The sequence below is a fragment of the Musa acuminata genome, chromosome BXJ3-4, assembly GCF_036884655.1.
Source record: "Musa acuminata AAA Group cultivar baxijiao chromosome BXJ3-4, Cavendish_Baxijiao_AAA, whole genome shotgun sequence".
Lineage (NCBI taxonomy): Eukaryota > Viridiplantae > Streptophyta > Magnoliopsida > Zingiberales > Musaceae > Musa > Musa acuminata.
Window position 1 is genome coordinate 31,596,705 of NC_088352.1, and position 27,127 is coordinate 31,623,831.

At 37.8% G+C, this 27,127-nt stretch overlaps 2 protein-coding genes across 8 annotated transcripts in view; one reads left to right on the forward strand and one right to left on the reverse strand.

Annotated features, from left to right (window-relative positions):
* The window catches only part of LOC135636988 (probable D-2-hydroxyglutarate dehydrogenase, mitochondrial), a 35,497-nt gene extending 33,537 nt beyond the window's left edge, over window positions 1-1,960 (reverse strand). For 3 of the 4 annotated variants that reach the window (XR_010496126.1, XR_010496125.1, XM_065149260.1), the window contains exons 1-2: window positions 1,754-1,956; window positions 1,544-1,660 (exon numbers count right to left, since the gene is read on the reverse strand). Coding sequence is in view for 2 of the 4 variants with exons in the window: in XM_065149260.1 (XP_065005332.1) it covers window positions 1,544-1,637 (94 nt within the window). In the remaining 2 variants the exon portion in view is untranslated. Of the gene's footprint in view, window positions 1-1,543; window positions 1,661-1,753 lie in introns of all 4 variants that reach the window. The other variant, XM_065149261.1, reaches the window with a different exon arrangement.
* A 16,542-nt stretch (window positions 1,961-18,502) lies between these two features.
* LOC135635286 (E3 ubiquitin protein ligase DRIP2-like) lies at window positions 18,503-26,746 on the forward strand. 4 transcript variants are annotated; one of them, XM_065146261.1, is made up of 7 exons: window positions 18,503-18,975; window positions 20,188-20,287; window positions 22,297-22,630; window positions 22,750-23,183; window positions 23,282-23,332; window positions 24,273-24,345; window positions 26,337-26,746. In XM_065146261.1, exons 1-7 carry the CDS (start codon window positions 18,819-18,821, stop codon window positions 26,508-26,510), a joined length of 1,323 nt encoding a protein of 440 aa, XP_065002333.1. In that variant the 5' UTR covers window positions 18,503-18,818; the 3' UTR covers window positions 26,511-26,746. The 4 variants fall into 4 exon arrangements, with proteins under 4 accessions (XP_065002333.1, XP_065002335.1, XP_065002334.1 ...); XM_065146263.1 differs by lacking the exon at window positions 26,337-26,746 and adding an exon at window positions 24,450-26,330; XM_065146262.1 differs by lacking the exon at window positions 23,282-23,332.
* Window positions 26,747-27,127: the final 381 nt, after the last annotated feature.

The following is a 27,127-nucleotide window of genomic DNA, read 5'->3' on the forward strand; positions in this document are numbered from 1 at the left end:
TCTTTTATATTTTCTCTTTACTTTCTTTCTCACCACAGCATTCTCTCTCGCACACTCTTTCCTTTTCTCGGCTGTTCTTTCTCTCCCCCCTCCTCCACCTCTTCTTCCTCCTCCTCATTACAACTGCTACTTCCTCCTCGTAAGGGTAGTTGCATCCTCCTCATCTGCCAACTCCTCGTTCTCCACTTTATCCTTCGTGCTCTTTTCCTTCTCCTTCCTCCCCTTCCCTCTTCTCTCCCATTTTGTCTGGTCTAGGTGGTACAAACCCTTACAACTGTTGATACGATTAAGTGTACTGGTACCATACTGGTCCAGCCACCAACCGGTATCAACACCATGCTGAGGTTTTAAATCTTGATCTAAAGTATGATGCCAAAACACAATACAGTCAACAAGTAAAACCACACCAATTAGCAAGTTAATTTTTCTGCAAAAATGTGGAAACAAGCAAAAATACTCAAAACATCACATTTGTCAAAAGGGGGAATAAGCAAAATTACACAAACAGTACAGGTACCGATGAAAAGAAGGCAACATTTTCTTTTAACAGCTGCTAGCAACTTTCTGATGGATCTCCAACAATAAACCATTACAACAGTGTCCATGACAAATTTGGAGAAAACTAGACCAAGATAACCAACTTGAAGCCTATAAAAAGGTCACTAAAGGATCAACACTATGAAATTAAGGTGATCCCTAGACTCCATAGGCCTAATTGAATTCCAGATTTTCAACCCTAACTCTCTTAACCTTGTTATCATCAAAAAACATGGGCTGATGCATTATGTTGAGACTTCCAAAGCACACAAATTGGCAAGTTAAGCTGAGGACCCTTGTTACCTTTATTTTGTGAGTTAAGTGGTCAACATTCAATGGATGAAAGGGAAATGAAAGGAACATATTAACTAATAACTATATGAAGTGGTTATAGATACTACTAGATAGACGGATGCTAACATGTACAAAAATCATATTATTTGTGCAATTTTTTTGGTGATTTTGATAGACCATCTCAAATCCAATCCAAGCTCAAGTTGAACCAACATTTCATATGCTTGGTTGGCCTTAAAATGATCTGGCCATGAAACAGTTTCCAGATGATCAAGCTTAAGAACTACCCTCGTAGTCTAGTACTATTCTGGTTTGAAGAATTGAACATACCTGTTGCATGTCAAGTTTTCAGTTTCGCCAATAAGACACAAAGATTTGCTTTGCATTTGGAATTGCATAAAAGATTTTTTTTTATCACAAGGAGGTTTACAGAAGATTCTGAGAACACGTCAACGTCTGCTAGCCTGTTTGTCTAAAGAAAATTAGAGTGCGTGAAGACTCGGCATTGCTATTACAAGAGTTGAAAAACTTTATGGGCAACCTAATATTTTTGCGGAATATGTCGCTTTATAATTGTAAAACTGAGTTTCAATTCGAAAGACACTGAAGAAAGATATTGAATTAGCTGATTACGAAAGGAATTCAAGTACAAATCTGTGGAGTATTAGGCATAAAAAATTTTATATTTGTGGACTAGGAAAGAACAGGAAACCTGAAATGGATTGTTCATGGGAGGATGGGGTTGGTCGCCCGAGGAGAAATTGTCGATACCCTGCAAGCAACTGCGAAGCCCTCCGTCTGCCCATCCTCCTCGTTCCTTTGATCTAATCTGAGGAGAGTTAGGCACATTAGCCAGGGGAGGGCACAAAGAAAACCAGCATATACAATGGATGCGTACACGAAGTTTGGACGGCTGAGATACCACTTCAAGATGCATCTCATCCGTCCATCTGGGAGAGGCGTGATGCGAAGAACAGCCGGGTGACCGGGAGATCCGGTCTCTTCCACCGCATCCTCCATTCCAAGAACGATTCCGTGGAGAGAAGGGTCGTGGCAATGGGTGCGGAGATCGGGGACGCGACGGAGAGAGAGAAGCGGAGTGGTCGGCTTATAGGTGGAGCTGGAGATGGCGCTTCCGATGGCGATGTAGACGGCGACGGCGTTCTGGAAGAGAGACAAGTCGGCGGACGCGAGGGGGAGCCGCACGGTTGCAGCATTTCAGCATTTCATGTTGAAATGATTAATGGAGAAGTTTTCTTTTATTTTTGTTTAGAAAAATGTTTTATTGGCATTAATTACAAAAGTACACATACTAACTGCATCTTGTGTGTGTGTATATATATATATATATATATATATATATATATATATTAATCTTCAATCGTCTTTTTCGAGATATCCGAATTAATTAATATACTATTACATAAGTAATATATTTTCAAGTTCATGTGTGTGTAATAATTTTTTTAAAAATTTTATTAAAAATTAATCACCAATCAAGACTTTAATATGAGTGATTTAATTTTAAATAGCTTTTTGACCTCAAAGTTAAACTATTCAACCGGTTGAATGACCATCTCTCTGGCTCAATTAATCTTAACATTTGGAAATATCTCCTCCTAAAATATGAAACAACAGACTTAATATATAATTATAGAATAAATTATGAAAGACTATTTGTCCTTGAAAAGCTGTTTCCGAACCTAACAAGCTTCGATCATGTCCAATATGCAGCTTAGAATTTTTGAATATAATTTCCAACATGCTAAATGATCTTTTTGACCTCAAATCTAATCATCGATAAATAATGAAAGGATTCGAATTCGCCCTGTCAACATGAGTCAAGATATAAAATACTTTTCATATCGGAAATGATTTAGAGAATTATGTCATTAATCAAAAATTATTTGATAGATATCCACGTTTGTCTTCTTCTCTCCATATCATTTATCTTCAAAACTTAATTTAGCTAACTTAAACATAAAAAAGATATTATGAAAAATATTTCTTTTACAAGAAGAAATATAATGGTCCAACTTAGTTAAGGCTTTCCACAAATCTCTTTTTCATGATTTATGCTATTAGGATCAAGAGCGATACTAAGAGATGGGTGAATTAGTGCAGCCGAAAAATTATCCATTTCAAAAATCTTTATTTTTGATTAAACCTGATTCCACGAAAATCGTTTCATAAAGATTTTAATTTGAAAACGTACGGGAGAATAGAGCAAGCAATAAGAAGGTAAAGTAGCTTGCGAGAAAGGTAAATTGCTCAAGACGAAATGCAAACCAAAATTTATAGTGGTTCAATCGTTGTGACCTACATCCACTTTCATATTCCTTCTTTGTCGAGGTCATCGACATCCATTAATGGTCTTCCTTCAATAGGCAAAGACCAATCACCTTTTACAGCGTTTTCTCCTTTTCACGGGTTTAGGAGATAACTCTTACAAGTCTCACACCTCTCTTGAATGATCTCAATACTTAGAAAGAGATGAGTACTCTAGCACTTTTACAACACTTTAACACTTCAAAGACTCAAGATTATGTCAATATTTTTGTGTCCTTTTATGCAGAAAAGGGTGGTGATTTATAGGCCTCAATGACTTCAAAATTGGAGCAAAAAAATTGTCATATCCCCGGATTTCAGGGTACTGGCGATACCACCACCTAACACCTGACACTGGGTGGTACGATCGCCTAACAGAGCTCGGAGACTGAGCTCTGGCGATACCACCGCCTGACAGGGGCAGTACCACCACTGGTAGCATTAATTGTCGACAGTACCATCGCCCAATTTGGGTAGTACCATAGCCCAGACCACTTGGGAGATTGGGTCACCTAAGTAGTGTCATTGTCGGCCATGATTTTAAGTGTTGAATGGGCTGTTCAATCTAGCCCAATTCAATCCTGTTAAGAGCCCAATTGGCCCCTAATTAAGTTAGTGGGATTACCTCCCAATTTTAACTCAATTTATATTCTAACTATGATTAAGGCAAGCAATTAGTCCGGTATGTCAGATTTTTCTTTTAGCGAAACTTCCAGCGAGCTTCCGGCAAACTCCCAACGAACTATCGACGATCTTCCAATGAGCCTCCGGCGAACTCCGGACAAACTCTTGGCGAGCTCTTGACACACTTCCAGTACATTGTCCGAATCTTCGTCTCCGGCCCATCATCTGCTTTATGCCTTACTGCTATCGTAGTTAATCCTGCACACTTATCTCAACACATAACACATAGATTAGGTCAAATAATTCACTAATTGATTTCATCATCAAAATCCGAGATTCAATAATCTCTCCCTTTTTGACAATGATAACTAATTGGTGAAGGAGTTAACCTTAACCCTCCCTATCTATATATCAAACTTGAGAAAATACATTCTTTAATTCAATGCATTTGAATTCAAGTATTAAACCGATAACTTAGGTTCATTTAAACTTATGCACATCATATTTCCTATCATGATTTAACATTCTCAATATACGATGCCATGTATTTTGAGAATGTTAAACAATTATCATTTTCAAGTATGATATGAATTTCAAATATGAAATACAATAAGACGATAAAGATAGCAATTCATCGTAAGATAACAAGTTGAACTCATGATATCTTATCAAAATGAAAGACATTTACCAAGCATTCATTAAACATTTCAAGTATTTATGATAAGTATTTACGATAAGATACATTGCATTCATTTGTCATCAATTTGTCACATTTTGGTATCATTTCTCCCCCTTTGTCATCAATAAAAAGGAGAATGTTTCACCAAGTGTAGTTAAAATTTAAGCAAGTTTCATACTAATTTATCTAATAGATATTGCATCATTGCATGATAATATTCAAAAGTTCTCAATATCAAAAGTTATCAATATTAACGAGAGATTTCATCAACTTCTCCCCCTTTGTCCTCAAAACTTTGCATGAAGAAGAGGAAGGAAAGTAAGAAGGGAATCCATTAAGAACCAAATTTGTGAAAGGATTTGAACCAAGTCAAAAACAGTAAATAAGTTTTATTAAATCATGCTTCAATTTTGATAAAAAGAAGGGATTCATGAAAAATGATCAAAATATTCATGTGAAATTAAATCATCCAAGTGATCATCTCGTACTTAAAAATTCATAAAAATTCTTCTTTCACGAGAAAAGTAAGGGAGAATTCATATGAAAGAAGCATCATATAAAAGATAAAAGAAAATTTTCATGAATAAACCTTTATAAATTAAATCCATTTCTCATTAAAAATTTGATACTTAGTAGATTCATATTTTGGATTTCATGAAAGCCTTAATTATGAAATAATTTTATGAGAGTTTTAAAGAATCAAGAAAGTTCAGAAAGGATCAAATTTATGCATTTGGACAAATTAACATTCCTAACTCCCTTCTAATGAAATCAAAATGTTCTTCATTTAAAGGTTTGTAAAGATATCGGCCAATTGATGTTTTGTATCAATGAATTCTAAAATTACATTATGATTATTAACATGATCTCGTATAAAATGATGCCTAATGTCAATATGTTTAGTTCTAGAGTATTGAATGAGATTTTTTGTTAAATATATTGCACTTGTGTTATCACATTTTATGTGAATGTTCTTAAAGTGAATCTTATATTTCTCTAAAGTATTTTTCATCCACACAACTTGTACACAACATGCACTCGTAATTATATATTCAACTTTGGTTGTAGATAGTACAACCGAGTTTTGTTTCTTGAAAGACCAAGAGACAAGTATATGACCTAAGAATTTACATGTTTCGGATGTGCTTTTTCTATCTAATTTACATCCAGCAAAATCCATATCAACATAAGCAATCAATTCAAAGTTTTCAGATTTTGGATACCATAATCCTATATTAGTAGTTCCTTTAAGATATCTAAAAATTCTTTTAACTACTTTAAGATGAGATATCTTAGGATTAGATTGAAACCTATCATGCCCCTATAAGCTTTTTTACCATGTCTGGTCTAGTTGCAGTGAGGTATAGTAAACTACCTATCATGCCCCTATAAATTTTTTGATCAAAGCTTTCTCCACTTTTGTCAATGTTAATTTAGTGGAGGTACTCATAGGAGTATTGATAGTCTTTGAACTATCCATCTTAAATAGTTTTAATAAGTCTAATATATACTTTGTTTGACTAAGAAAAATACCATCATGTTAGAACCCTTGCATATTCTAAACTTAGGGTTAATCTCTTTAAGGGATCGACCTCCTTGGAACTCTATAGGGGTTCCTCCCTCCAAGTTATTGCTCAAAGGCTGCAGAAAATATTCATCTCTTGCTTATGAAAAGAGGAGAAATGCATGACTATTTATAGTGCTTCTAAACCCTAACTCCTAATAGGACTCCTACTCAAGACTCCTACTTCTTACCAACTCCTAATATGACTCCTACTCAATACTCATATTCCTTTACAACTCCTAATTCTTCTCTAAGAAACAACCTCTTAACCCTAGCCAGCCTCTTCACCTCTTTAATAGGGGTTGGCTTATGTAGGTTTTACATAAATGTCCCTTTCAATTAGGACTCTCCTAGCTAGAGTCTTAATAGACCTGCTCTCTTCAAATCAGCCTTGTCCTCGAGGCTGACGATTCATGAATTATGAGAATTTGATCTTCAAGTCATCATAGTTCTCCCAAGTGATATCTTATGTTAGTAGGTTCGCCCACTGTATTAGCACTTTAGTAGTGGGTCATTGTCGTCGAGTCACGATCCGTCGATCAATAATAGCATTTGGCTGGGTTTGAAGTTTTCCTTGGGTAGTCATATTTGGTGGGTGGCTTTGGGCTATCTCCAAGCACCTATTTATAACTTTCGTCTGATCGTCGGTTTGTGGATGATATGTCGTACTCATTTTTAATTTAGTACCTTGCATATAGAATAACTTTGTCCAAAATCTGCTCATGAAGATGCAAGTAGAATTTGTCACAAGCACAATGCGTCCCTTATAGTGTAATTCTTTTGAGTCCCAATTGTAATGAGCCACGGAACTTGGTGCTTCCTCCATTTTTTTTATGATCTTACTGGTCTCTGGATCTTCCTGCCATTCTCTCTTAATATCCTTAAGGAAGTCACTAGTCGAAAGTAAAATGACCAAAAATTCAGCTTGCTTGGGTAGCCGTGAAAGTACATTTGCAATAACATTCTCTTTCCCCTTTTTATATGTTATTTCATAATCATATCCAAGAAGTTTTGTTACCCATTTTTGTTGCTCGGGGGAAGATATCTTCTACTCTAAGAAATATTTTAGGCTTTTATGGTCAATCTTGATTTGAAAGCATCACCCGATCAAGTATGATCTACACTTCGTTGCTGCGTGCACAATAGCGAGCATCTCTTTATCATATGTTGACATGGTTTAATGAGAGGGAGATAATACCTTGCTAATGTATGTGAGTGGTCGACCATCTTGCATGAGAACGTCTCCAATTCTGACTCTAGATGCATCAGCCTCAATGATGAAGGGTTAGCTAAAATCTGGTAGCGCTAGCACTAGCATCGTCGTCATGGTTGCCTTAAGTTTATCGAAGGCAGTGGAGGCTTTGTCCAACCATTGGAAGGTATCATTTTTCAGTAGAGAAGTGAGTGGTGCACTGATCTTTCCATAGTTTTTCATGAACTTACGGTTGTAGCCTGTTAAACCGAGAAAGCCACGTAGTAATTTTATGTTCCTCGGGGTTGGCCAGTTCTGCATTGATTCTATTTTGGAGGGGTCCACCGTCACACCTTCCTCTGATATGATATGCCCAAGATATTTCACCTTTTGTTGAAGAAAGCAAAAATTCATAGTGGTCGTTGTGTGTTCGAAAGGCGGTTTTCAGTATATCTTCTTCGCATACTCGTATTTGATGATACCCGGATCGAAGGTCTAGCTTTGTGAAGATTTATGCTTATTTTCATTTAGAAATTCATCTACTACTAGAATAGGATATTTATCCTTGATGGTTATGCCATTGAGAGCTCGATAATCAACGCATATTCGTCATATTCCGTCATTCTTGCGTACAAGTAGTACTGGTGAAGAGTAGAGGCTGTAACTTGGCTGAATAACTCCTATTTCAAGCATTTCTTTTACAATACTTTCTATTTCATCCTTCTAGAGATGTAGATACTGATATGGCCGAGTATTTGCTAGAGATTTGCTTGGAAAAATCGTTATATAATGATTATACCGATGGGTAAGAAGTAGGTTATACCGTTCGTAAATATATCTGAAAATTTAGCAAGCAAAGGAAGTAGGTTTGGATCTTCAAATTCTATTGGCTCTCCCTTAGTTTGCTGCTCAAGTTGTACCAAAAAGCCGCTATATGTTTTATACAAAACCTTCTCTATTTGTTGTGTGTAAATCGTCGTTATGTTGCCCCCACATTTCCCGTGCAGTATCACATGTTTCTCCTTATTGTAAAATTTCATAATTAGTTGTATAAAATTCCAAGAAACATCACATAATATCATTAACCATTTAATTCTGAGCATGACCTCATGATCATCAAGAAGGAGGAGGAAGAAATATGCAATTATTTCTTGGTCCTACAGCAACAGTTTCACTCACGGGCGCCTACGATCATACTTCAAAATCCATCCATCGGCGACCTTAATGTCAAACCTGCTGTAATTCTCGATAGGTAAGGTCATCCGGATGGAAACCTTACTATTTAGGAAGTTATTAGTACTGCCTGTGTCGATGAGAATAGTGATCAGTTGTTGTTTGAAAAGGCCTCCAACTTGCTAGTCATAGGTGCCCAGCAAGCCAATCACGTGAGTGATGGCACGTGTGACTTGTTACAGAATCTTTTTGCTTATTATATTTTGGCATATATCACTTTATAACTATTACATAAATGCATATATATATTGTGATGTCCTTGGATTTGTGCAATGGGAATCGGATCGTGATGAGATCACGATAATGAGATCGATTCACCTTTAAACACATATCCTAAATAATCCCGGTCATAGGTTACTCGAGAGGGACATCGTGATAACCGGATAGACTGGTGTGCTGTATACCCGTCCATATGATGGATGCAGCTGGTCTCATAGCTGCTCGTGTAAGGACACTAGGGATACAGTACAGGTGCTCATTGGAGAATGAGTTCACTGATTGATCCGCTTACGGAATGCTGGATGGTTGATGATGCCTTATTGTCAGACAACGATTCCGTAGTCCTAGTGGTGTATCTGGTCCTTAGACTTGATACACCAAGGATGTCCTGTATGAGTGCTCCACTCTTTGATACCAGACTTATAGGTTTGGCTGTCCCAGATCTAGTACAGCTAGTCATTGGGAGTGGTAGTCGACCTTACGAGGGCTATTGAGTGTCGATAGAGGATCATCCACTCTCGGCGTCATGAGAGGAATATCCCATGTGTTCTTGCTCAGACAAATCCCTGGCCAGGGTCATTCGGGTTGAGAGAGAAAGAGTTCTCCGGGAGAATCCGATTAGAGCGAGACTTGAGTAGAAACCGTATGGGTCTGACAGCACCATGCTCGATATACGGTCTCTGGGATATTAGATGGATGAGGGACTATAGGTACATGGTAACTGAGGACAGACAGGTCCAATAGATTGGATTTCCCTATATCGTCTAGGGACTACGGCGTAGTGGCCTAGTACGTCCGTAGTCGATGAGTCGAGTGAATTATTACAGAGATAATAATTCACTGAGTTAGAAGGAGTTCTAACAGGTATCACTCACGGCCAGCTCGATATTGGGCCTAGAGGGTCACACACATATGGTAAGTATTGCGATGAGTAGAGGTTCGGATATGAGATGTCCGACGAAACCCTTGTCTTATTGGATGCAGATCCAATACCCACTAGGGAAGGACCCATTAGGGTTTGACACGGGATCTCTATAAATAAGAGGGATTCACAGCCTCATAGGCTAGAGTCTTTGCTTGCCTTTCCTATTCTCCTCTCCCTCTCCACCTCAGAGTAGGCATGGAGTTTTGAGGAGCGTCGTCGCAACCCTGCTGTGTGGATCACCGCTAGAGAGGAGGACGCTTAACCTCCTTCACCCTCTCCTAAGGATCTGCAAGGAAACAGGGATATACGATCTCCCTAGGTAACACAATCTCTATACGTAGTTTTATGTTTTGCGGATCTTTGCGCACCAATCTTCGCACGACGACGAACATCTTTTTGGGAATCAGGGATTTTTGTTTTCTTGTTCTTCCGCTACGCATATGATGTCGCCCCCCATGATTTCCCAACAGTGGTATCAGAGCCAGGTTGTTCGTGCGAATGATTGGTTTTGAACTGCGTGTGTTGTGTTTAGGAAGAATATTGACGTCAAAATCGTTGACGCAAAAGCGAGGAAGGGCAGCAACAGTTGCTGCCCTCGATCTGCATGCCTGCAGCCACCTGCAGCGGCAGCCGCAGCCAGGCAGCACAGCGCCGGCGCATGCGCAAGCGCTGTGCCTGCAGTAGCCGGCCGGCGGTCTGCTTGCAGCAGGCTTGCTGCTGGCGGGGCTGGCAACCCACGGGCAGAGGCGCCGCAGGGCAGCGGCGCCTGCCGCCGCTGCTCCCGCGGGCGAAACCCCCCCACAGGGGCGGCCGCCCGGCGGTACAACACCGTCTGCGGAGGCAGCGGCGCCCGAAGGGGGCACCCACCCGCAGCGGCATCGCCGCCAGCGGGCGACAGCAGCGAAAAGGGGAAAGGGTATTAGGGTTTTCTGGGCAAAAGATAGTTTTGCCTCTCGGAATTTGAGAAATTCCAGTTTCTGTCTTTTTTGTCCAAATTACGAAAATACCCTTAGGAATTGAGAAATTCCCTACATGTCCCTGATTTCAGGAAAATATTAATTAATTAAAATGTTTAGTTGATTATTATTTTTATTATTATCTAGTAGTCCTACATGATGATGATTATTTATACATGTGATGTATGATGTGTGGACGGATGATCATGGACCGTGTGATGTGTGTACTTGTGATTATTATTATTGAGGTCTGCGAACCTCCATTATATTTCTCGTTTATTGTCGGGCCTGCGTGCCTATGATTAAGTTGTAATCACATGAGGAGGCGCAGCGGAAGCGTGGATGCGATAGCGGGACCCACGAGACGGACGATCGTGATGCATGAAGATGCATCAAGATGTCGACGGAACCGACGAGGACGAGATGGACGATCACAGGGCATGGAGATGCACCGTTGCACACATAGATCTTGATGTGAGTGATTAGGCCTACTGGCTCGGGCCTAATCATATTAGGTTGTGGTCCATGATCATCTGATGTGATTGTTTATACACATACTAGATATGTATATATATTTGCATGCGATGTAGATATATATTAAATATGTATATGTGTGACATGTCATATTAGGAGTGCAACCTTTGCTTTACTTTGTTTGCCCTTGCCCTTTCCCTTCTTAAGGGACCTTTCTGCTTTCCTTTTCTTTCTGGTCTCACCAGTGTAGAGAACTGGTTTCTCTTTCTTAATAGTACTCTCTGCCTCCCTCAACATATTGAGGAGCTCTGGGAGAGTCACCTCAAGCTTGTTCATATTAAAATTCATTATGAATTGTGAAAAGGAATCTGGTATGGACTGAAGCACAATGTCCATACATAAGTTATCCTCTAGGACCATTCCTAGACTTGTGAATTTCTCTATCCACTCAATCATCTTTAGGACATGATTCTGAACCGGTGTCCCCTCAGTCATCCTAGCGCGGAAAAGGCTCTTGGATATCTCATATTAAAAATAACATGTAACTGGTATCAAAGCAATTGTGGGAATTGATTTAGGCGGCTATGAAGGGCTGATGGATGATTGTAGAAGGGTAGCGAGATGCCAATAACGTTGCTCTGATACCAGGTGTTAGAACCCTTACAGATTCTAAACTTGGGGTTGATCTCTTTAGGGGATCGGCCTCCTTGGAACTCTATAGGGGTTCCTCCCTCCAAGTTGCTGCTCAAAGGCTACATAAAAGATTTATCTCTTGCTTATGAAAAGAGAAAAAATACATAGCTATTTATAGGGCTTATAAACCCTAACTTCTAATAGAACTCTTACTCAAGACTCCTACTTCTAACTAACTCCTAATATGACTCCTACTCAAGACTCATATTCCTTTACAACTCCTAATTTTTCTCTAAGAAACAACATCCTAACCCTAGCTGACCTCTTCACCTCTTTAATAGGAGTTGGCTTAGTTATGTTTCATATGAATGTCCCTTTTAATTAGGACTCTCCTAGCTAGAGTCCTAACACATCATTAAGTTGTTTGATTTGTAAACCTAAAAAGAAGGTTAGTTCCCCCATCAAACTCATTTCAAACTCTAGACTCATACTTTTTGCAAACGATTCACATAAAGATTCATTCGTAGAACCGAAAATAATATCATCAACATAAATTTAAATAAAAAAATATATTTTTAAAATTTTTAATAAATAATGTGGTATCGACCTTGCCTTTAGAGAAATTATTTTGGATAAGAAATAAGCTAAATCTCTCGTACCAAAACTTTGGGGCTTGTTTCAATCCATAGAGAGCTTTAGTCAATTGAAACATATGATTAGGGGGATTATCATTCTCAAATTCAGGAGGTTGTTTAACGTAAACTTCTTCGGAAATAAAGTCATTAAGAAAAGCACTTTTAACATCCATTTGAAATAACTTAAATTTATTACTACTAGCATAGTCAAGGAGCATCTTTATGGCTTTTAATCGTGCCATAGGAGCGAAGGTTTCTTCATAATCGATACCGTCTTCTTGGTTAAAACCCTTGACCACTAATCTAGCATTGTTTCTAACTATGATACCAAATTCATCTTGCTTGTTTCTAAAGACTCATTTAGTACCAATGACTAAATGGTCATTTGGCCTTGGAACAAGCTTTCGTACCTCATTTCTCTCAAATTGATTCAACTCTTCTTACATTGTGATAACCCATGAATCATCTTTTAAGGCCTCATCAATGCATTTATGTTCAATTTAGGAGAGAAAAATAGTGTTGACACAAAAATTCTTAAGAGAATATGAGTTTGAACCCTTATATGATTAACTTCTTAGGATGAGCATCTACATACTTCTATTTCTTGGGTAAGGATGGTTCAGCATCCAAGTTGCTAGATGGAGAAAGAGTTTCATTTAAATTCAAAGCATCAAAATTAAGATCATCATCAAAATCATTTTTCTTAACTCCGGAAACTTCATTAAAAACAACATGAATAGATTCTTCTATAACCAAAGTTCTTTTGTTAAAGATATGAAAGGCCTTAGAAATATAAGAATAACTAAGAAAAATCTCTTCATTGGACTTTGCATCAAACTTTCATAAGGCATCTTTTTCATTCAAGATAAAACATTTGCACCCGAAAACTTTAAAATATGAAACATTGGGCTTTTTGTTATTCCACAACTCATAAAGAGTTTTGGAGAGTAATGGTCTTACTAGAACCCTATTTATGATATAGCATACCGTATTTATGGCTTCGACCCAAAAATATTTGGGAAGGCTATGTTCGTTTAACATGGTTCTAGCCACTTCTTATAAGTTTCTATTTTTTCTTTCTACTACTCCATTTTATTAAGGATTTCTTGGAGTAGTGAAATTGTGGTTGTATCCATTAGATTCATAAAATTCTTAGAAATCATGATTTTAAAATTCATCATCGTGATCACTTCGAATTGATGAAATCATAAAACCCTTTTCATTTTGAACAAGTTTACAAAACTTAGAAAAATGTCTAAAGCAATCACTTTTGTATGCCAAAAAGTAAGTTCGTACGAGTAATGAGCGGTCAAGTCTGGCACGTCCTGAAGGAATCCGAACTGACGCAGGACCCGACGGGGTAAGTCAAAGAAAGAACGTGGAAGTCAAGCCCATGATATGCACGCATGAGTTTCCTTCTGTAGTAATTGACAGGGCTAAGATATCCTCACCATTTACACCACCATTTTCAGTTTCAAGGATGCTTCTCAAGCCTAATTCTAGATTGAAGTAATAGGGGAGGAAGCATGGCGTCAGGAGCTTTGTAGCCAGAGTCAAAAGTGTATCTACTATAATCATCCATGATGACAAAGGTGTATTTGCTGCCTCCTAGGCTTGATATAGTAATTGGTTCGAACAAGTCCATATGGATCAATTGCAATGGTCTAGAGGTGCTAATTTGATTCCTTTGTTTGAAACTACCTTTTATTAGTTTTCCTAGTTGAAATGCATCACACACATTGTTTTTAACGAATTTAATATGATAAATTAATCTTACAAGTTCTTTATATGAGATTTGAAATATTAGTTTCATGTTAACATGACCTAATCTCTTATACCAGCCAGGCATCATCATTCAGAACCGAAAAATATATTTCCTTATAAAGATCATCAATGTCGATAGTGTATACATTATTTTGTTTTAGGGCAATCATAGATGTGTTTTCGTATGGTTTTTCAATCATGCAAGCATTGTATTCAAATCTAATGATGTATCCTTTATTACACATTTGACTAATGCTCAAAAGGTTATGTTTTAAGCCATCAACCAACAATACATCTTCAATAAAGAAGTAGGATTTGTTACCTATGGTTCATTTGCCAATGATTTTACTCTTATTGGTGTCTCTGAATATGATATATCCTTCGTCTAGACTAGTAAGCTTAGAGAATTAAGATGGATCTTCGGTCATGTGCCTTGAGCATCCACTATCAAGGTACCATCCCTTGCTCCTAGCTTGTGATGGTAATCATTTCTTAAAAAAATGATGATTTTTAGGTAGCCATTTGACCTTGGGTGCCTAAAAAATCGATCTACACAACTTATCATGTTGTATTAAGTCATTTGAGGTTCCTTTAGGAACCAAAATCAATTTATATAGATTATATTTCTTAAATGGATATTTGTATATAACATATCTAAATTTGTAACAAAAGTTACATTTGTTTTGGGGTGAAACATGTAAGGTAAGGCCTTTAACGAAGATAGTTGGATTTTTATGAGTGTTACTCACAAAGCCGATTCCATCTCTTCTTTTATGAACGAGACCCTTATTGGCAAGGATCATGTTCGAGAACTTGCTACCAACCTCAAATTTTTCTAAGGTTTCTTTGAGTAGTAAGTTTCCCTTTCTAAGCGTTTCTAATTGATCGTATTTTATGCAAGGAGCTAAACTATCATCATGCTCAATTTTTAGTCTATCAAAATTACTAACAAGAGAAGCATGTTTCTTTTTTAATAATTTATACTTTTTACTAACTAGTTTACATTCATCAAATAAATCATGAAAAGCGTATAGTAATTCATCAAAAGATAAACTTGCATCTAATGAACTACTTACCTCATCTCCAATACCCATTAGCACATAGTGAGCAACTTGCTCGGTGTTAGTTTGCTCTTCTTCTTCGGATACACTTGAGTCGTCCCACGTTGCTTTAAGAATCTTCTTCTTCTTTGCTTGGAGACATTCGCTTTTGAAATGTCCCGGCTTCTTGCATTCGTAGCATATTACTTGTTCTTTCTTAGGTTCAAATTTATTTTTAGTATCATTTCTAAATTTATTCCTTTTTATAAATTTTTAAAATTTCTTATCAAGAGTGCCAAGTCATCATCATAGTCCTTATCACTTGAATTTTCTTTCAAGTGGTCTTCTTGAGTTCTTAGTGTCATATCCTTTCTATTCTTTATAAGGTTGTTCTTAAGCTCTTCATGAGCATTGCAAGTCATCTCATAGGTCATTAATGACCCGATTAGTTCTTCGAGAGGAAAGTTACTTAAATCCTTGGCCTCTTGAATGACTGTTACTTTAGGATCCCAACTCTTTAGAAGTGATCTTAAGATTTTATTAATAAGTTCAAAATCCGAAAAAAATTTACCAAGTCCTTTTAGACCATTGACAACATCTATAAATCGGGTGTACATGTCTCCAATGGTCTCAATCGGTTTCATTCGAAACAACTCATCAGTATGGACTAAAAGATTAATTTTCGACTCCTTTACTCTACTAGTGCCTTTGTGAGTCACTTCGAGTATGTGTCATATATCAAAAGTCGTTTCACAAATAGACACTCGATTGAACTAATTTTTATCTAAAACACAAAATAAGGCATTCATAGCCTCGACGTTTAAAGCAAATGTCTTCTTCTCCAACTCATTCCAATCATTCATTGGAATAGAAGACTTTTGAAAACCATTTTCGACAATATTCCTTAGCTCAAAATCTATAGAAATCAGAAAAATCCTCATTCTAGTCTTCCAATACGTGTAATTCGTTCCATTGAACATGGGCGGACATGTAATTGAGTGACCCTCTTGGTTTCCTGCAAATGTTATCCCTCTTGGGTTTCAAACCAAATGAGAGTGACCTCGCTCTAATACCAATTGTTAGGATCAAGAGCGGCACTAAGAGGGGGGGGGGGTGGAGGGTGAATTAGTGCAGCGAAAAAATTACCCGTTTTAAAAGTCTTTGTTTCGATTAAACCCGATTCCGATGAAAATCATTTCTAAAGATTTTAATTTGAAAGCATATAAGAGCGTAGAGAAAGCAGTAAGAAGATAAAGTAGCTTGCAAGAAAGGTAAATTGCTCAAGAGGAAATGCAAACTAAAATTTAGAGTGGTTCGGTCGTTGTGACCTACATCCACTTTCGGATTCCTCCTCCATGAAGGTCACTGGCATCCACTAATGACATTCCTTCAATAGGCAAAGACCAACCACCTTTTACAGCGCTTTCTCCTTTTCACGAGTTTAGGAAATAACCCTTATAATTCTCACACCACTCTTGAATGATGTAACACTTAGAAAGGGAGAAGGAGTACTCTAGCACTTTTACAATACTTTAACACTTCGAAGACTCGAGATTATGCTAATACTTTAGTGTTCTTTTATACAAAAAAGGATGGGGTATTTATAGGCCCTAATGACTTCAAAATTGGAGTAAAAAAATGTCATATCCCCGGATTTCGGGGTACTGACGGTACCATCGCCTAACACGTGACACTCGACGGTACCACTTCCCAGTTTTGGCGGTACCACTTGATAGAGCTCGGAGACCGAGATCTAGTGGTACCACCACCTGACAGGGGCGGTACCACCGCTGGTAGCATTAACTGCCGGTGGTACTACCGGCCATACCACTTGGGAGACTAGGTCACCCAGGTGGTGCTATCGTCGACCGTAATTTAAGGTGCTGAATGGGCTGTTCAATCCGGCCCAATTGAGCCATGTTAAGAGCCCAATTGGCCCCTAATTAAGTTAGTGGGATTACCTCCTAATCCTAACTCAATTTATATTCTAACTATGATTAAGGCAAGTAATTAATCCGATGCGTTGATTTTTCTTTCGACGAATCTTCGACGAACTTCTCGGTGAAACTTCCGACGAGCTTCCAGCGAACTCCTAACGAACTATCGACAATCTTTCGACGAGCCCTCGATGATCTTCCAATGACCTCTCAGCGATCTTCTGACGACCTCTCGGCGATCTTCCGATGAGCTCTTGGCAATCTTCCGACGAGCCTCCAACGAACTCCTAACGAATTCTCGGCAATCTTCCGACGAGCCTCCAACGAACTCCTAATGAACTCTCGACGAGCTCTCGACACACTTCCCGTATATCGTCCGAATCTTCGACTCTAGCCCATCATCTACTTTATGCCTTACTGCTATCGTAGTTAATCCTGTATATTTATCTCAACATATAAATTAGATCAAACAATTCACTAATTGATTTAATCATCAAATAATTTGATAAGATTTGGAAGGCTTTCATGTCAGATTATCTTCGTAATTCATGATGACGGATCAAAAATATACAAATACATATACTGATAATTTTACTTATGGATAAGCAAGAAAGTGTATATATATTAATATATCAAGGGAATACGTGGGTTTTCTTCCCATATATTCATTTGTTGACATGTCTACCATGCATGCAAACGTTGTGTACTGGAGTTTTACGTTAGTGAATAAACATTGGTTATCCGCATAGCAATCATTATCTCAAATTATCAAGCATATACATCACAAAAACTAATTCAACTCATATCTCCCCGTAAAGTTTTCGAATTTGTAGTGTTGACCATGCAACATGACTCAAGTAATCAAAACAAAAAGTGAACATTGTTTAGCTCAATTTTACGAGGATAAAACTCCGCATGATCGAACCAAACCCGAATTAACTTGTGTTCTGAAAAAAAATCAAATAAAATGGACCAAACCTAATTAAAAATTATCATGAGAAATAAATAAGAAATCAGATCGACGGTTATTTTGGATCAATTTTAATTTGATGTTTTCCTCCGGTCCGGTGATTTTAAATTCGTAAAGCCGAATAAATGTGGATCAATTTGGTTTAGTTGTATCTTGATGGGTTCAACCGAACCCGGTTCACCCAAACCAAAACTGCACCCCACGGCGCATGTTAGCCCCCGTCCGCCGTCTCAGACGCAACGAAGCCAACAAAGGGCAATCCTCCAATACACGTTGTTTTCACCAAGAACCAGGCTTGTTCACCCCATTCTAACCCTACATAGCTCGTGTACCCGCTCGTATATTGACACTTCCAGTGGGATCCACTGAAGACCATACGCTTGCCGCTCTGTGTAAGGTAGACGGGTTGGAAAAGGGCGCCTGAACGGGGAACAAAAATAGGAAACCTCCCCTTATTACTCTTTTATATATACTATCCCATTCTCCCCCCTTCTTGGCTTCTCTCCTCGTTCTTCCTCGTCCTCGTTCGATCCCTCTCCGTTCCTCCAAGCCCCTCGCGCTCACCCCCCAAATCTACCCTCGAGGTTGCTCCTTAGCCCCTCTTGGGTCCTTATCTTCCTTCAAAATCCGATCTTGGTTTGTTTTTCTCGTCGGATCCCCGCCGCTCCGCGCTCCCACACGTGATTCGTCCATAATGCTGGTCCTTGAGCTGTAGGAACGATCCTCGACGACATCCTCGACCGCAGCAAGCACGCATGCAGGGGAGGAGCGTGGCTGCGTGACGAGGAGCCCTCGGCTGGCGGCGAAGGCGGAGATGGGGACCTCGGAGACGGAGGAGGCGGAGGCGCCGACGGCCGGGCCGGCGCAGGTAGTTAGGGTGAAGCGGGAGCGTCTGGTAGCGCGAATGACATGCCCCATCTGCCACAAGCTCCTCCGGGACGCCACCACCATCTCCGAGTGCCTCCATACGTGTGAGTCATCCCCCATCCTCCTCTCCTTCGCTTACTCCTCTTTAAGCCTCCTCATCTCTCGGATGTTTCGAGGTTGCGGTCGGTGGGTTTCTTTGGTGTTTGTGCTTTGATGCCTCCTGGTGTTGGGTTCCTGCGATCTTGGTTCGGGGTCTATACATCATGTTCTCGTGGTAAAGATTTGCCGTACTCAAAATGGTTTTTGATATTGGAATCCAGCAATCATCTGAAAAAGGTCGGATGTATGATAAGTTCTAAGGCTTCCAGTTCCTTTCCCTTCGTCACGAGGCTTCGGGATCGCATGCATTGGTTGCCTGTTTCGGCGTCTGTTTTCTCTTACTTTCCACTCTGCTTCCATGATAGGCAGGAGAATAAAATTACTGGTTTTCATATGCAGTTTATGGTATTGCCTTTGCCTTCTTTTTGTTCCCTTTAGCATTCACCAGTAACCTTCTCTGATCAAAGTTCTATTTTTTGAGCCAAGGGACGTCTATGCATGCAATGAAGTGAATCTATTTAAACTGAATTTGTCTTTGGTTCTGTTTGTTTGGGTATTTCTCTAGAAGTATCATACATGGTTCCCTATATGCAACAGAAGTTGAGATTGTATTTGATTTTGTGTAAGGTGCTGACTTATAGAGCTGAGACGGAGTCCTTTTTCGATCATAGATATCACTCACAGGTTTCTCTTGTGTTGCTTGCTTGTTCCTTTCTGTTAATTGGTCAACTGTGTATGATATTTTGGACTAAATCTCTTGATATCCTAAGCTAAATCCTGGGGAGTTCATGATTTATGGCTGGTCTGTGACTAAATTTTTATACCTGATGCTCATCGTCGGTATTTGTTGTTCATATTCTTGTAATCACATAATACTCAGAATCATTTTCTTTTTACAAACTTTGTATTGCCTGTAGTTACCTAATATGTAAGTATTTGTTGAATTTTCTTGGTAAATGCTTGCATTATGTTTATGTATCTATCAGTGGCCATTTATCTCTATATCCTTTTGTGAGATCTGCCTAAAGAATTTATCTCTTTCTTTTTTACTCAACCTCAAGTTGCTTTATTATATTCTTCTCCCACACTTTCCAATGTCATCTGGTTATTGTTAGTCACATATATTGGAAGAATATATGATTTTTCACTGTTAGAAGATTGTTTATAAGGTCTTCCAAGTTACGTGTAACCATTTTGATATTTGTACTTGTAAGCAGTTTGCAGGAAGTGTATATATGAGAAACTTAATGAAGAAGAGGCAGATTGCTGCCCTGTATGCAATATTCCTCTGGGTTGTGTACCTGTAGAAAAGCTCAGGTAAACTTGTTTTCCTCAGAAAAGTAAAGCCCATTTTTTTAATTTTTGATCATGGTTTCCCATTTTGACTTTGCTATGTTTTATCACTTTTATTTGATCTCAGAAGCTTCGCAAATTTGCTTCTTGAGCTGTGAAATGTATATAATATTGTGTACATTTTTTTGTTTCCAGGTCTAATATAGCTTCAGTTTTTTAGAATGATACTACTTTACCGTTTTTTTTCTAGATAGATAGATATTGGAAGATTCAAATGAGTAATAAGAAGTGCCAATGGAAGATCTAGAAGCACTCAACAATATTGCATTAAGTTGTATAACAGGGTTGATAGCTGTTCCAATGATGGGAAAATTACTATAATGCAGTTTTTGTTTAGGTTTTGAATAAATGGGCTTTAGAATTGAACAGTGCTATTATGTTCTTTTGGTTTAGAGTGTGTGCATTTATGCAATCAGGATAAAAAGGTTGAATGCTTGCTAGACGGCATGTTGCAGGAAGCCTTAAAGATGATCTTCTTCTTCATAAAAACGGAAAGTGAATAATAAGTTTTGTCTATATAAGCTGGTGAGAGGTGATGTCATGGAACTCTTGGAGATTTGTTCTAGTATCTCATGTAATCACTGCATGTTTGGACTTTGGAGGCTCTGAGGTATCATGCATTAAGGTGGTCAGTGGGTAGTGATAGTATGGAATCATACATTTTCTTACCTTCACTGCAAATATCCCATCACAATGCCATTGCATATGAGTTTCCAAGTTAAACCAATGCTGATTATTATCAGTATTTCCATATGCCAGACTAGCACACACAACTTGCACAAATTAGTTCCAGTGAGGAGTTGTATGCAGGGGACCCATTTTTCCATCGTTGTTGTTTTCAACAGGGAAGTGCCACATAGAGTATAGCTTAAAACCTAGGCTATTGTTTCATTAATCGAAGGCATGAAGGACTCAGGGAAACAAAGGGAACCTCACAAAAATCTGAATGTTAGATAGATGCATCGTAACAGTAGGAAAGATTGTTGAACATGTTAAAGAAGGTTGGATTGATCACAAAGGGCATAGTATATGAGAACCTGTTTGACCTTTAGGATCTGCTTGTTTTTGTTTGGAGACTAAGAGAGCAGAGTCTTACAATGGGTTTATGATAGTTTAAGCTTTAAAGTAGATCCAGTTTATATTTATGTTGAAAAGCTTGGTGTCATGCTATATGGTGAGACTAACCAACTGAGCACTATATTAAATGATCTGTGTATCCAATTTAGCTATTATAGGCAATGACTTCAAACCAAAACAGTCATTCATCTCATTATTATTGCTTTCCAAACTAAACCAATAAATATTTGTGTTATGTAATAGTGGTGTCCCATGACTTGCTAAAAGCTAGCCTGATTGATAAAAATGTTGTGTCATCAGTCCAGGGCCCACCTGTGTTTAGCTAAAAATAAGGTTTAGAACGGGTGCAGCATAGCATTCTTGACAGTATCTGGAGTACTTCCTATTGTAATTTGCAAAATTCTGGTTGTTTGTAGCTTCTAATATGTGCCTTACCTGTTATGTATCCTTTTCCTCGAGAGGCAATGATTTTTAAAATTTTTTTATAACATATTGTAATTTTATCAGCTTTCTTCTGCTATTATCTTTGGTATTGTAATTTTGTTTTTGTATGTGTATACATCCACATGCAACAGACATTTATATTGATCTACTTTAGCTCCATTTTCTATTCTCAGACCTGGCATAGTTTTCTGTTTTTTTGGTTGAACTTGTTGTCTTCGAGAGAAGGTAGCCCTTTCCTTCTCTGATAATTTACTGAATTGAAAAAATACTTTTGGATAATGTCAAGCTTTTGTAACAAAGTAATATCTAGTGGTTCGCTCAGCAGACTTAGGATATGCCAGATTCTTGTGAAAAATTAGCACATGGAGAATCTGTTTTTGAGTTCACTACTCTTAAGGTTATACTGTGATATTTGTCTGTTAGTGCTTGTCTCATAACTAAATCATATGCAGAGCTGATCACAATCTGCAAGATTTGAGAGCAAAGATATTTCCTCTCAAGAAAAAGAAGGCTGGAGCTCCTGATACAGTTCCTTCCATTGAACTGCCTGTTAAAAGAAAAGAAATATCTCTTTCTTCATTGGTGGTGAACAGTCCTCGAATTGCTACACAAACTGGTCTGACAGGAAGGCGAAAAAAAGTAGTTGGCAGTAGGGCTGCCACAATTCATGGACGGAATCCTGCTACTGGTGAATTCAATAAAAATGAGAATGATATTGTTGATAAGTCAGCCAAAAAGTCAAGCACAAATGGGAATCCAAGCAGGCTGATCCCAAGCAGAAAACAGGTTAAAGACATGATATTATATTCTTCTTTTTCTGGCTAACCAAGCCACAAGTGGTCTTTTGTTTAGATTCTTTTCCTTTCAAGAATTATGTTCACTTATAATTCGAAAAACATTTTCAGGCTTCTTCGGGTGCCGAGATATCCAACAACCTTGCTAATAAAAATATAGAGAATGGTGGAAAACTCCTTGTGGATAAGGCAGAGCTTTGGAAACCCCTAAATTGTTTGGTTGAAGCCGCAAATAGAACAAAGTCTTTTAGGTCCAGCCCACACAAATCTGTTATTAAGGCAGAGGAAAAAAATGTTTCTGATAGTGAAGTAAATATTAACAAAACCAGGGTTGAGGAACATATTCATAAGTCCGAAGTAAAAGATGAGAACTTTGACAATGTTAAAATGCCTCCAATGACAGCAAAGGCCAGAAGGATAAAGGGAGTCGGCCAGAAAAGGAGGAAACTTGCGAACTCCATTCAAATGTTGCCTGATGCTGCAAATGCTCAAAGTGATAGGAGGATAACTCCATTGTGGTTTTCCTTAGTTGCTTCTTTTGACCAGTTATGTTGCTTGACTCTTGGCAATTGTCATTATCTGCCTGACACATGCTTTTGATATATAGTTGTGCTTGTACTTATCTCATGTGAAATGGTTTCAGGACAGGAGATTCCTCATTGCCCCAGATATCAACTAGTTATTTAAGGATAAAGTAGTCATGCTTTATTATCATGCAAACATGCTTTTTTAAAATTCCTTTTGAACATTTTTAAAATTGTGTTGGAATGTAGCTGTAGTTTCTTTACTAATGTAAATATTTGCCCAGTCTTTTTTGTGAATATTGAAGTTGTAAGAAAGAACAGAGTGAGAAAATAAACAATCAATTTACTGATTAATTAATGGTGCATATAATTACAATTTACTGGTGGCATGCATGATTTACATAATCAATCCATGAAATGGGCAACAGTTTTATCTGTATCTACAGATACTAGTTGGTTATATGTGCAAGTGGCTAAGTCAGTTCTGCTTGGTTGTCTGATGGTCTTTTTTGACTAAATAACAAGTAAACTTATAACCTTAACTTCTTATTTGTTTGGTTTGCTGATACTATGAAACAACCTGAATAACTTGTCAAAATTAATAGAAACGTATCAATGAACAGACAGCAAGTAATCCATATTACCTCAAGAAAGAAGCACTACATGCAGTTAATATATCTCCATGAAGTTACACGTGGTTAATATATTTCCACAGAGAATTACCTTGAAGATCGTAAAGCAGACTGAAAAAATAAGTTCATCAGTGTACTAAAGTGCTGAGTTGGTAAGAACCCCAAGAGGATAGACACTTTGGCTCAGGCTTACTGTGGTTACTTCAATGAGATGGCTTGGTACAGTTGAAAATTCTCTTCCACTGAAGTGCAAAATATTTGTACCATATTTTGAGTATGATACTATATTGGGCGCCATGAAGTCTAGAGAACATATGAGTCACATTAAGTCAATTGTGTTTTGACTAAACTCATTTCTAATTCTATTATTTCTCCAATGTTGTCTCATGTCTGTTGATCCTTAAATCAAATTTTGTGGGGTCTTTAATCATCTAGTTTATTAATTTTCTATTGTTCTTTCCTTTTTGTTTGATCATAGAGATGGCAATGTGCCAGTTTCATACATTCAAAAGTACCTCGTCGTGAAGCTTAATCTTGTCAGTGAAGCCGAGGTGAGTTTCTCTCAAAAATAAATAAATACTACTTTGCGTATTGCACAAAAGTGACATTCATGAAATCATGAGATATTATTCTACTAATTTGTGCTTGCTTGTAGCAATCATAGAAATTTGGACAGCGTGCTTCGAAGAAAATGCATTTGCAGAGAGCCATTTGCAATAGACAATAAATAATCCCTTTGATGCAGCACAAAAAGAGAATGAAGTAAATCTAGTTGACTTATATAGTTATGTCCATTTTCTGCTATCTTCAACAAATTGTCAAGCAACTGCAGACATTAAAAAATATTCTGAATAGGATAAAGATAATAGTACAATAAACTGAAATATTTAGAAGTTTTCCTTTTAGCTGCAGTTTGTTCTTGGAGCCAATTTGCATGGTAAATATTTGCTGGCAGAAACATCCAGTATTTTTATGGTTAGGTTATTGAAAAAAATCAATTATTTAAAGTTCCAAAATTTGAGCTCAAAATTGAAAAAATGTATTATTTTGTTTATGTACTTACACTTCATGGTTGTTACAGGGGAAGCTAGAATTGCTGGCTATTATTTGTTTCCTTTTGGTTTCTTTGCATTTCTTTATGCAAGGTTCTAAACACCACTACTAGTATCCATATTGGAATATTGTTGATCCGGTATGTTTCAACAAGTATGGTATGTATGCTATGATATCCCTTGCTGCACAGTGAAGAAAAAAAAAACAATATTTAATGTGTCAGTACAAGAGTGACACTGATATATTAGACCGTTCAATAAAAATCTATTCATAGATGGACTGCTGCAATGATATCTCATTGCATTTATTTACAAGGATGGGTTCTTTTACCGAATGTCTAAAGTCGGAAGGCATGACTTTATATGATTCTGAGCTGTTGCAAACCTTCTCTGCTTCTTTTAAGATCAGCTGTTGAAAATTTTCGATAGATACTGACATTCTATCTCCATACTTGCTGCTCTATGTTGCTGTCAGCATACATAGTTAAGGATATCACCCAGCCTGTGGTTTTAGATATTGCTCTTGCATTCTAGTGCCATCATCTTTTCCCCTGATTCTTCCTTTTCATATTTGTGTTCTAGATCTTGTGCTTCTTATGGAAACATGACCTATCAATTTACAGTTATGTCTAACCAAAGATTCTTGTAATCTTGAGATGCTAAGTCACATATTTCAGTATGTTTATGTAAACAAATTGTGTGCAGAAAGAAAGCACCTTGTTTCATTTCCTCCTTGAAGATCCCAGTCCTGGTAACTTTTGACTGCAAACAAGCAGCATGCTTGCATTTGAGTGATGGTATCGGTTCATTTTCTAGGTGAATTTTGAGTAACCAGCCCATTTATAGCCCATAATTAGGTGTCACTGGGCTTTACTTGTTTTCCACTTAGATTTGTTCCTTTATGATTTGTTGGTAACCGATGTTCTATTTTATGATATTCCTATATACAAACTGGCAATTCAAGCTAATTCGTCCTCAGAACATTTTCCAATTCCGAACTTTTTTTGACATTCATGTCTCAAACATAGTGGGCGAGCTCTTTCTATTTGCTTCAGTTCAGGTGAAGCTACTTGGTTATTGTCACTAATCCTTGATTGGTGAAATGCTCAGTCTCTGTCAAAGACATATGGATGAAGAAGTAATGAGTTTGCAGATAATGGATGAAATGGAAAATGAGTCTTAAACTCTATCAGTTGGTAAGGCTGAACTTGTGGACCAAATACTCTTTGATTATGAATCATCTGGGTGAGTTATATCCAATTAAAACTGAGTTGATTTGAGGGAATTATATGAAGATGTACACACACACACTCTTCAAATCTCTTTGATGCACATATGAATCATCTTTTTGTTTTTATTTTTGATAGGTAATCCATATCTCTACCTTATCGTACTCATTTTCCTTTTGTTAAATGCACCTATATTGACAGACATCTCTTGTAATTACTATGCCCAGATAGTTTCCTTGTCTTCAACTCTCGTGTTTACAGGTGGAAATCACATGTCGTGGCGAAATGGTGAGGCCCACGATGTCTCTGCACAGCTTAGTAAGACAGTGGCTGCAAGGGGGAACACCACAGAGGTTGCAGGCAGTTATTGGGACATCAGCCAAAGAATTCGTGGTAGTGCTAGGCTACAGGCGTTGCAGGCTTTCAGCTCAATGAATGCAAAGCAACAACAATCTCAAACAATCTTTCAATTGAAATGTCCCTTGCCTGCTGATTCTTCGGCATTCAGGGGTGGTCAAATGGACCTCCCTCTTGCATCTGAGGTGCTTCTCATATGTTTGATCAGCCTCTTCTCTTTATAAATGTATGTGAGCAAATGTTTTACTTCATGAGAATGTATTCTTATTCGTATAACTTGTTCTATAAAAGTGGTGCTGTGTTACTGACCTTAACAGGAGGAATCACTTTGTCCTCAGTTTAGTGGTTATGGGGTACATATTAATATGCTCTCATCCTAGGTTTCAAGGAAAGGCAAAGCACTTGATTTTACTACTATTTGTCTGTATATTTCTGATGGAAGAGTGTGCATGCTTTAGAATTTTCTGTTCACCACTGCTTTCTTTTCTGCTCCAAAAGCAAGGAAAATGCATTGCCATTTTTGAATGCATTTTAAACAATTTATCATCTACATTGGGTACTTGGAAACTACAGGAGTCTGGAAAGCTTCTTTATCAGAATGAGGTGGTTAGTTGTTGCCATTCTCAATTATAGATTGAAATGGTTTGGAACATAACAAGGAAAGTTGAGCATGTTGATGTTATCATCTGTAGTCA